Genomic DNA, 12,121 nt, shown 5'->3' with positions numbered 1-12,121 from the left:
TGAAGATAACCCAGTTGTCCACTTTGACAAATAAGTAAATTGAACAGCCTCCAAATTGCATCATGGCAAAGCAACCATCAACCACATATGAAACGAAGATTAAGAATGCAGGGAGTTACATTTTTTAATTTTTTATTATTTTCTTTTTTACAACGATAGGGCAGGGTAGGGGATAACTGGGAGAAGGATACATTTAGAAGGGGTGGATTTCAACAAACACAATATAAATCATTATTTTCATAATAATTCTAAATAATCCCTTCTAAGAGTAGTTCCAGATAATATACAAGAATATATACAATATATAAGGAAAATTCAAATTCAGACCTATATTTTGTAATTCTAATTATTAATTATATAACTGTTAATATTCATCTAGTATTTAAAAGTAACTATTCCTATACTATGATTGCATATCAGCCTACCATTCTAACTATTTTTTGATCATATATATATATACTGACCACAAAATTTCCCAATGTTCCTTTTTCTGCTTTTTTTATTCAGCTAGTCTGTTAACATATTAATTTCTTCAGTTGCCAGTATTCTTACTATCAGTTCCTGTATTTGCAGTGTTCAAGACTCCATCCAGTGTTTCATGGATACTATTCTTGCCACTGTTATTCCTTCCGTTTTTTATATATTGCTTATCTTGCATTATTTGTAATATTTTATTCCTATATGTATTTTCATTCTAGATTTCCAGTACCTTCCGAATTCTTGAGATGTGTGGAGCATTTGCCATCTGGATTCGGATCATTAATATCTCGTATTGGTTTTGTCGAATTTCCATCTTTCTTAAATCTTCCTGAAATTCTGTCACTTTCTTCTTCTCCATTTTCTTTGCTGTTTTCGCTGTCCTCTATAATTCTTGATTTTGTTTTTTTACCTCCTCATTCATTTAGCTCAATTGTGGTTTTATGTCCTGTTTCTTAATGAAGTCTGATACTTTAATTTCCAAGGTTGAGATATCAGACTTGATCTCATCAAACTTCTTGTCCAAATGAGCTATCTGCTGACTAAACATAATGCTCATAAACTTCTCAAAGCTTTCTTTTATTAGTAGAGAAAACTGGGTTTCCTACATCAGTCTTAAAAGGTGTGGTTTCTAATGCTAGACTTCCTTTCTCCACCCTGGGTTTTACAGTCATTTTTATATATATAAAAAAGAAAACTGTATGAGGATGCTTTAACAATGTTTGTTTGTTTGTTTAATTTATATGCCACCCAACTACCCAAAGGTCTCTGCAAAATCAAGCAGACTTTCTATGGTGGATTTGCACTTGAATGAGTTGTTCACTGGTAGAACCTCTGTGTGATGTCTATGTTTATACACTGAATTTATAAGAATATTCTGAAATAAGTACTGTGTCTTAAATGGAACAGCTACCAAGCTTCCTCTCTCTCAAGCATTTTGAAAATAAACTACAGTTTTATTTGTGCATTAGTTTACACTTACATCCATGTCAGAGGATAAGTTGTTTTAAGGGAAATTTGATCAGATTAAATGTTAGCAGATCTGGCTGCTACACTGCCAATGTTATAAATTATAATTAATGATTACTTAATAAATACATGGAGTGTGTACTGATTTGATCACTCCTACTCTCAATCATGATACCAACTCCATCTCTTCAGTGGGAGCATATCACACTCACTAATTAGGCTAAGAAGGGCTGGGGAAGGGAAGAGCGCAGTTTACTGGTAGAGACCAGCTGGTGGTGTTTTCTATGCTTCTGCAGGTTTTCAAAAGACCAATGTTATGGCTCAGTCAGAAGCTCGCATTGATCACAGTGGGCATCTCCATGACTGGGCAGACCATACCTGGCCTATTAAAGGGGGGGTGGGATCTTAAGATGTACTGCATGGCCCAATCGCTTATACTTTTGCCATCTTCCCTACCCACACTCCTTACTTTTATTTTACACTACTTGCTACAAACAACTATTGGCTGGCAGGAGATGCAGGCAGGAAAGAAATTTACTGATCAAACTGATTGGCTTTGTTGGGTATGGTTTTTACCATCTTCATACCAATCAGTTTCTTTTATGTAAAGTTACTGGGGATCTGGTTTCACATGCCACTGTTACAAAATAGGTGTTATATGTCATACACTTGTGGGGAGCATGAGACCAAAGTGCAGAATCCATTCTGGTGCTGAGCAGGTGTCAGTCACCCCACCTCTATTGGCTGGGTCCTGGGTGAGAGGATAACAGGCAACAGGGGCTGGCTCACCTACCTTTCACCCAGAGAACTAGTTGAGTTCACGTGAGTGGTGCATGGTCCAGTGGATTTACTGAACCTGGCAGCCAGTATAGGGCTTAGGAATGGTTAATTGGTAGACTGGATCTTTGTCTCATGATGTGCCAAATTGTGTGAACCCGTGAACAGCGGTGGCTATTTTTATTTCTAACTGGACTCTTGTGTCATATTTTGTCTTTTTCTTTCTCTCAGTCAGTGTTGCAAGTGTGATAAATGTGCATGTGGGATTCCAGAAATAGACATTTCTTCAAACTAGTTCTATATGAAATATCTATTAGTTTATCACAAGCAAAAACATCAATATGGAACACTGGAATAATTTATATGTTAATTTCTTATCAAAATAATGAAACAAGTATACTCACTTCAGTAAAGATGGGGAAAATTCTACTATGCCAGTTAACCAGTGTAATGGTTGATACACAGTAGACTCTGAAAAATCTGATGGCAAGGTATCACTGGAGTTATTCTGAAATGTTCTAAAAATATAAATAGTTCAGAAGATGAAATTGTATGTATCTTCAACAAAGCCAATTATTAGAAGAGAATTAACTGGCTTCGCAATAAATAGCTACTTATATAATTGAAAAGCATTTAAGCTCTCACAAGGGAGGTATTTTACTTCAGTTCAATGCCACTGCACCCTTATCAACCACATTACATATTATTACAAACCATTTTCCAGCCATTGTTTTGAAAGATTGCTTGGGTTACTTAATTTTGTTCTTCTTGAATCTACTTGTAAATTACTCCAAGTTATATGATTAAGAACAAGGGAGAAAAATGTGTTCCTAGCTAATTTCTCCACATCAGGTATGAACAGGAACGTGGAAATATGAGCTCTATGGCTGAAACCACTGAAAATGCTAGTCAGGCCTATGCAGCCTAGCAGGCACCAGATGTGAAGAAACCCTGTCACATCAAAACCAGAAGACCCACTGCAAGAATTCCAGCCCTTATAGCCACTATTGTGAGAATGTTTTCCGTGCTCTCAAGGAGCAATTGCAGACCCCAAAAAGTCAGCCTTTGGAGAGGTTCTTTGGTGGACTCAGGAGGCTGCTACAGGAAGCAGGGATGGCAAAGTTATTTCTGCATAGATAATTTTGCCAGTGCTTCACTGGAAACAAGCCATGCAGCTTAATTTTCCTGCTACATTCATTGGTGCATATCCATAATTATTAGGAAATGCTCCTTATGTATAAGAAATGCAATAGCAGCTGCCTCTTGTCACAGAGCTGGGGGAAAGCATCTGTGAGAGTATCTGATTGATACTGAGGAAAATTTCATGTGTTATTCTTCTGCAGTGTATGACAAGGTGAGAACTGCTCTTGTAAATCTCAGTGCCGGTGTGAAATGATGGGGTGCCCGAATTATAAATCCTACTGCTGTTGCCTTGTAGAACTGAGCATTGGAAATTACCTTAAATTTACTCTAACATCAAGTGGCATGAATTTGTACTATTTGAAGGCAAGTTTCTATTTTTTTTTAAAATGCAACAATTAGCAGAAAAATGCAAAAAATATGAGACAATGAGAAAGCAAAATGTTGAGTCAACAACACAAGCAGGAACAATCTGCTGCATGTATGAAAATCCCTGTGAAAAGATGAAGAATTACTGGAAACATATATTGCACACCATTACTATGCTGGCATGTGTACACTTTTTGCCGTGTTCACCAATGTTATGCTAGTTTGGCTTGATCTATTGAAAACCAAGTGAAACCAATATGCTTTATTTGTAAAAAGCCTGGCAACAAATAACACTTTTTAAAAAAGGAAATTTTAAAAATTCCTTTGGTAATTGATAGAAACCTACATTTAAAAGAATTACATTTTCTATTAGCATTTCAATAAAAAATGGAAAGTTTTTATTTATTAATGGAATACAACATTTACTTGATTGGTAATAAAACTGAACAAATAAAGGGTTTCCTAGCAAAACTGATGGCAAACTTTCCACTCATTTGAACGGTTGCAGATTGCAGTCATGACCATTTCTCGACAGTCAAAATGGATTTTCATGAATGGGTGAAGTTGATCCCATTAATGTCCTGGCTGATCCCAACTGCAGGTAACACAACTATAACACCTACTGCCTTCTGGAGTCAGAAATCTCAGGAAAAGAAAATGCAAAGATTGTTTTCTGTATGGGGTAACAAGAGTAAACCTAGGGAATATGAATTATTGCTTCAAGGGGAAACAGTAATGGGAATAAAGACTCATACACCAGGAAACTGAGATTATTGATTTGTTTAACGCAGTGTTTCTTAACCTTGGGTAACCCAGGTGTTCTCGGACTGCAAATCCCAGAAGCCCCAACCAGCATAGCTGGTGGTGAAGGCTTCTGGGAATTGCAGTCCAAGAACACCTGGGTTACCCAAGGTTGAGAACCACTGGTTTAATTAATTAATTTATTTATTTGTTTGATTTTTATCCTGCCTATCTGGACCAACGGTCCACTCTAGGCGGCTTCCAATAAAATCAGAAAGCAAAAACTATATCAAGTACATAATAATACAAATAAAATAAAGATAGAAAAGTAAAGTAAGATCAAGAATTGGCTGGAGGGAAGGCCTGGATAAACAACCATGTTTTTAATTGGGTTTTAAAGATGCCCAGTGTGGGGGCCGCGTGACTCTCTGGAGGGAGATTGTTCCAGAGGCGAGGAGCCACCGCCGAGAAGGCCTGGTTTTGTGTCTTCTCCTTCCGGGCCTCTCTCAGTGTCAGGCTCCTCAGCCTCACCTCCTGGCTCACGCGGGTGATCTGGGTAGACCTTGGTGGAAGCAGGCGTTCCGCCAAATATCAAGGTCCTAAGCCATTTAGGGCCTTATAAGTAAGCATTAAAACTTTGAAGTTGACGTGGAAACAGATGGGCAGCCGGTGCAGTGCGGCCAGCATTGGAGAGATATGTTGGAATTTTCTCACTCCGGTGAGGAGTCTGGCTGCCGCATTCTGCACCACCTGAAGTCTCCACATCATCCTCAAAGGCAGCCCCATGTAGAGCGTGTTACAGTGGTTTAACAGATCAGATGATATTATAGAACCTGCGGAGCAGTAAAAGAAATAGGAAACAAGGAAGAGAACATCTTCCCTTGTTTCCTTTCTTTCCTAACCTTTATCCCACAATCTTACATATACATACATGTGCATGCCCATTTTACTTGCTCTCTCATGATTTGATAACTCAATATTTGATAACCCAGTATTTGTAGAAGTCTAATCTGAATGGAGGAATACTAGCATGGTGTGGTTGTAATTTGGTAGAACAGATGTACCATTTCAGATGCAAGATAGGGAATTACAGTTTTAAATGCTGCCTAAGTAAAAAGAGAAAGAAAAAAACTGCAGTACTTTAAAGACTAAGAAATGTATTTGAGCATGAGCTTTTGTGGCTCAAAACTGACTTCTCCAGACACAGGAATGCAAACACATCTCCTGCACAAAATATGGATGTCTCCTTTTTAAAAAATCTTCATAAAAGGTTCCCAGTAAGTGGAAAACAGTGAAGTATGGCTGAGTTTGGGGTAGGATTTTTCCCCTTCCTATGATAGGAGTTCTATTTTTTAATAATTATTATTTTTTATTTATTAGATTTTTACCCCGCCCCCCTAGACAATGTGTACTCGGGGCGGCTTACATGGATAAAAATGCAACAATATGACATATATAAAAATAGTCAAAAATACAGTTATAGCAATTAATTCTATTTTATTCTCACTTTTGCAGGGAGGCTTTGCTTTGTTTTTAAATTCAGAAAATATTAGAAATGCCAGCGCGCGCCCCCTGCCGCATTCTGAAGTACAGTCCAACTGGTGGATCTAGATGAATTCTAAAAGGGCTGTTGGTTGGTGGAAGGGGTTGGAACTTCCGGAAATAGAAGTAGAAGCATTATTTGTTGCTATTTCTCTTTCCCCCACAGCCCCTTTGGCCAGTACACAACCTGACAGTCTTCCAGGCACACTTCAATATCCAGAAACCCTAGCCACTAAAACAAATACTCAATTAACCTTGGAGTTAAAAGTCCCACTCACCTGGAGGACAAAAAGTTGAGACCTACTGTTCTGTGCCTCTCATATACCGATGTCAAAAACCCCTTGGTCTCATCACTTGGCTATTTAGCTATTGGTCTCTCTGAATAACCACAGGAATAAACGTGTTTTCTTTAATAATCTTAATTAATTTCCTCTCTTCCTCTTTCACTATCACCAACCTTTAGCTGCCCCCAAGTGTGTATCTGCCCCTTCACTCAGGCCGCTATAACACCTTCCACATATCCAACCCTCTACACTACTCAGCTTGAATTAATTATCTCATGAACTTTGAAGAGAAGTAGTCTGAGCCAGGTGTGGGCAATACAGTTTTACAGTGGTTCCACTCATATCTGGATGACTATTTGCAGACAGTCATGCTGGGGGATTTTTGCTGTACCTCAGGGCATTTCCATCCTGTTCCCATGTAATTTAAAATCTACATTAAACTGCTGACTAAGGTCATCAAGAGATTTTGAGTGCAGTGCTATCAGTACACTCATGACATGCAGCAGTTATTTCTTTACTATTTGACTCAGATGAACTCTGATGGACAAGGTGAAAAGTACTATGAATGCATGGTTTGTCTGTCTGTCTGGATAGTATTCAACCAGTTCTGAAAAGGGCTTCAATATTTTTTATTAGTTTAGACTGGTACACTACCCACACAGCTAATGGATTATGACATTTAGCTTCAGGGATCTGTTGTTCTGGTAACCACCCATATAAATTACTGCAATGTGTAAACAGAAATTGAACTACTGGGATGTTAATTACTTGAAACTGTGGCTGTAGCTGGGGTGTTCAGCCGTCTGCTAGGTAGAAGTTTGGCTGTCATAGAATGGCTAACAATTGCTAATATTTTTTCATCTGTGGAAAATACTGTAGGTTTTTCAAATGCATTCTAGACATCAGCAACATGATCAGTACCTGAATATTGACACAAACTATGCAAATTAATTGTTTGAACTTCTAGTGGTGGTTACTGAAAAACATTTAGTGTATAGTAAATTTGTTTAGAGTTTTGCAAAACATGAGTACCCCAAACTTTGCCACAGCTTGAAGCACAGTTAGAAATATTTCCACATAGTTACAACATCTTTGATATTGCAGTTTCCATTTATAATCCATCCAAAATTGACCAGAAAATGCAATCTATTGTATTCACTTTTGGAGTTGAATTAATTAGATTCAAACTATATGATTCAGTACATTATTAAAAGCAAAACTCCATTATGAGATAAAGGATATTTGTTTATCCTAGAACAAGGATTCTTCAGCAACTCATGTTGCAAATCAGCTTGGAGGGTTTTTTTGTCATCAAGAAGTTAATTTGCACTCCTGAATAGAGATGGGGGTATTCATATTCATATATGAATTTGAATACCCCCGCACAAGTGAACATAACAAGGGCCCACTCACTCTTCCGCTGTTGCTGCAGTCTCTGCACTCCCTTCCTATTGCTCCAGAGCTTGCAGTCAACTAGCCACTCTTCACTGTGTCAGGGAGGCTCATTGTCCAGCCTCGTGTCAGGAGTGGCTAGTCGACCGCGAGCTCCGGAGTGACAGGAAGAGAGCCTGGAGCCCGCAGCAGCAGAAGAGTGAGTGGACAGTTTGGCCTTTGTTATGTCCACCTGTGCGGGGGTATTCGTATTAGTATGGCAGGCTTGAACAAATTCCTCTTGGAGGGACAACATTTTAACACGTTCTAATTGTGAAATTAGAATCTCACATAGTTTGATCCTAATTAAGTCTCTCCTTTTTTTAGACTTTAGATGATGAATTATACTGGCCCACTGAATTCAGGTGAGTTGTTTCACTACAATTCTACCTATCAGCTGACAGCAGTAATACTTCTCTACTCAAATCTATCATTGACTTATATTCTGATTAATCCTACTGCTGGGGAGTCTTAATCAATGTGCCATATATTGATACAAATGAAGAGTTAGTTCTAAAATTCCAAATCAAACAGAGAAACAGTATCCCAACTTTAAGAAACCATTCAGATTAACTACATTCTATATATATGATCTAATTTAAAATAACTGTTCTCAGTTAAATAAATTTTTTACTAGCTTTCAGAGGTGAACTACTTCCCAACATGGAATAGACTTAGCTAATATATTCTTACAGTGTTCTATGCATCACAGATATCATTTTGTCATATATTAAAGATATACAATCTGTTAAAACGAAGTTCCTGTCTGCAACAGGAGTAAAGTAATTCTGTATCTTGAAGAAAACATAGTTCTGAGCCAGGTATGCCACTTTCCTGATGCAGTTTACTGATTACAAAGAAGGTTTCATGTCTCTAAGGAAACAAAGATGGCTATCACTGGCTCTTGTTTACAGAATGTAAAATGTACTGTCTGTACAACTGTTGCTTGATCAATAGCAAGTTTGTTGAGACTTTTCTTGGCTACAATTTGTAAACCACAACCACCCCTGATTTAAGTTTAGAAATAGATCTGCTCAAAGGAACAGCTATGTAATTGGACTCTGTAACTGGTTATGTTTGATGAGAGAATAACAGTACTGCATGCTTTGTAACACTAGGTATCTGTGTAATGGTAACTTTTGGGATTTAAAGAAATTCTCTCCTTTCCCACTAGTCTATTGCTAAAATTATTTTTCCTACCTCTGCCTTGCCCCTTCCTCTCTTCTTACTTTGTTCACTTTGCTTCCTTTTGTTTTCTTAGTCTCTCTCCACTCCTGATCTCCGACCATGCAGCCAGCATGGAGGGTCTGTTTCCCACATGGTTGAGATTGATCTCTCCTCATTTTTTCTTTTTATCCCTCTGACTATAACTACGTATAGACTGCAACTGTAAGTAAATATTTTCTTTTCTACTTTAAATGCTTCTAAAGTTATTTTTATACCAACAAAATGCCAGTCACTGTGAGAGAGAGGTGATGTTGAAACTGGGCTGGTCTCTCCATGTTTCTAACTAAAAGAAAATTAAACAAATTCTCCAAGAATGTACATGGATGCATAGATTACATTTTTTCTTCCTTCAACATTATATTAAAGAAATTAAAAGAGAATTACAGTCACTTTTTGCTAATATATTATAAGTAGAGATGGGGACAAATATAAAAATGGATCGACTTTTTCGATGAAAATAGCTGATAAATATTTGCCCCTTCATATTCAAGGGTTCCAGAGACCCCCACGAATACAAAGGAATGAATATTTACCCGTTTTTATTCATCCTCCGTCCTGGATTAGGCTGCCCTTTGCAAAGATGGCAGCTGCAGCCTCCCTACCCTAAATGAAGCCGCAGACGCCATCTTTGCAAAGGGCAGCCTGTCTCCCTTTTTACATGCTGTGGCTGGGAGGCCAGAAGGAGACCTTGGCAGCGGTGATTAAGGTAAGGGGGTGTCAGTGGGGGCGGGAGAGAGCTAAGGAAGGGGGTGGGGGTAGGCGGTAGGCCGTGGTGTTGGGCAGCTGTGAAGGGGCGGCTGCCTGTCTGCCACTGATCAGCTAATCAGCAGCCAGTAGGCAAAATGGTGTTTTGTTTTGTTTGTTTTAATAGCAAGGAGATGTCAGCGGGGCTGGGGTGGTGGTGTGTGTTTTATTTTTAAATAACCCCCTCCCCACAAATCGACAAATAACTTCGTTATTCATCACTTCATGGGGGCAACTTCGTCAACTTTTGACAACTCACGAAGCGAGACAACTCGCCAAAATGGTGAGTCGTCCCCATCTCTAATTATAAGGATGATTTCACCTACATTTGACTTTACCCTAAATACAATCTTTCTTCTGCTCATAATCCCAGAGCAACCTTGATTTTTTTAGGCCAATACTTTTTCAAAACTATCCTTTTCTTGGATATTTGACCTAGGATCCTTTCCCTCTCAAGATCTGAGTAGATCGGAGGCCCTTCTAATGCAGACACTCAATGAGAAGTAAAAGGTTGACTCAATTGCTTCTTGAGGTTTCATGACCACCACCACATCCTTTAGTGTATAGGAGACTGATTACAAGTTTACTGGATTTAGTGCAGGAATAGAAAAATCAACTACAAGTTCTTACACAAAGTAGATTTCAGTATTCAGATTTTTATGCATTATTATGTAAGGAGACCTAGTTGTCATTTAGACAATTATTACCCCTAGTATAGGACAAGTAGATATTTACTTTCAAATATCACATCATACTTACTTGCACAGATTCTCTAGCGGTGTTGTTAAAATGACACCTGCTGCTAGTAAATTATTGCAATGTCTGTGTATTTTACAAATATGAGGATTTCTGTCTTCATGCGGTCGCAGAAGTTCTTGCACAGAGCTACAAATTGACCACAGCATTTTCTCACAGCTCATAAGAATTGCTGTAACATCTATCCTGTAAGATATAAAGCAAGCTGACTGAAGGCAATCCATTGTAATACAACCAATATCATGAAATCAGTGGCTACAGTGCACTAAGCAATGTGAAAATGATCACAAGATCAGAAGAGCATCCAGAGAGCTAAGGTTTCCCTACTTATTTTAAGCAGTGAAAATAAGTTGCATATATGTATTTATTGTTCTGCATATGTAGATCAGCTTCATGTACAGAACTTCGTTTGTATAAAGACTTTTTTTTCTACATTAGGATGTAAATATTTCATATCTAATTCTGAATACTCTCATACAAAATACTGTAATTTCAACATTTTCTTTGCTCCATATACAAAAAAAGCTACCTTATACTGCATCAGACCAGTGGTCTATTCAGCTCAGCAATGTCGACACTGACTGACAGCAACTTTAAAGGTTTCAAACAGAATTCTTTCCTAACAGTGTCTAGAGATATCTATGATTAAACCTGTGGCCCACAATCCACCGGCATCAATGGCAAAACTCCAATTTTTACTAACAGATCAAGACTGCTATCCAGACATTGCACATATCTGCTTATTGGCTTTTCAAGCAGTGACATTTAAACATTTTTTTAAAAGACAGAATCAATGCAGAACAGCAAAAATAAAATAATAATACGCTCTAAAACTAAAATATTATACAATACTTTTATTGCGATATTGCCACCTCTATGGCAAACTATTTACGTAAATACTGAAATAAATATATGCTCAGAACAATGAAGTACAAATCCTATGTGCAGTATAGATAGGAATTACACACAAATATTTCCAAGAACACAATGCATTTGCAGTTATATTACATATTATAAAACATGACATTTTGAAGGGAGAATTATATCATAGCTGTTTTCTGATCTTTGCTAATTGTTTTTATGTCTCTTTGCTGCATTTCCTGGTTACAGCCAACTATGGGAAAGACAGAAAACTGAAATTCAGAAGGGGTCATAGCCCCTGAATGCAGGAGTCACAAAACTAATTTTTGAACATTTGTGAAGATTGGAAAGAAATATATCTACATGTATATAGAACAAAAACACGAACTGCCACATGTAAGAAAAGTAATGTAATCTCATCAGATATCCCTTCATTTGCTGGAATATTTAATGAAGGAAAACTTATTTTCACAAAACATGGTAAACAGGCCAAGAAAAGGGAAAGATATAGCATATGATAAAATATGGTGAGCACCAATTTCTTGAGAAGTCTGATCTGGCCATGGTGACACATACTCTAGTTACATCTTGGTTGGTTTACTGTAACATGCTCCATGTGGGGCTGCCTTTAGAAAGTGTTCAGAAACTCCAGAGGGTCCAAAACGTCATAGTCAGATTGTTAACTGGAGTTAGCTTCAGAGAACATATAACTCAATAGCTCCCCTGGTTTCTGATCCATTTCCAGGTACAATTCGAGGTGTTGGCTTTAACTTACAAAGCCCTAAACGGCTTGGAGCCAAGAT

General features: G+C 37.8%; 1 protein-coding gene across 2 annotated transcripts in view; it reads right to left on the bottom strand.

Annotated features, from left to right (window-relative positions):
• The window catches only part of KIAA0825 (KIAA0825 ortholog), a 284,329-nt gene that overhangs the window by 187,144 nt on the left and 85,064 nt on the right, over nucleotides 1-12,121 (bottom strand). For both annotated transcript variants that reach the window (XM_020793239.3, XM_020793243.3), the window contains exons 11-12: nucleotides 10,461-10,643; nucleotides 2,628-2,741 (exon numbers count right to left, since the gene is read on the bottom strand). In XM_020793239.3, coding sequence (XP_020648898.3) covers nucleotides 2,628-2,741; nucleotides 10,461-10,643 — 297 coding nt within the window. The remainder of the gene's footprint in view (nucleotides 1-2,627; nucleotides 2,742-10,460; nucleotides 10,644-12,121) is intronic.

This window comes from Pogona vitticeps, chromosome 2 (genome assembly GCF_051106095.1).
Source record: "Pogona vitticeps strain Pit_001003342236 chromosome 2, PviZW2.1, whole genome shotgun sequence".
Lineage (NCBI taxonomy): Eukaryota > Metazoa > Chordata > Lepidosauria > Squamata > Agamidae > Pogona > Pogona vitticeps.
The sequence above is the reverse complement of the archived record's forward strand: the minus strand, read 5'-3'. Positions and strand labels throughout refer to the sequence as shown.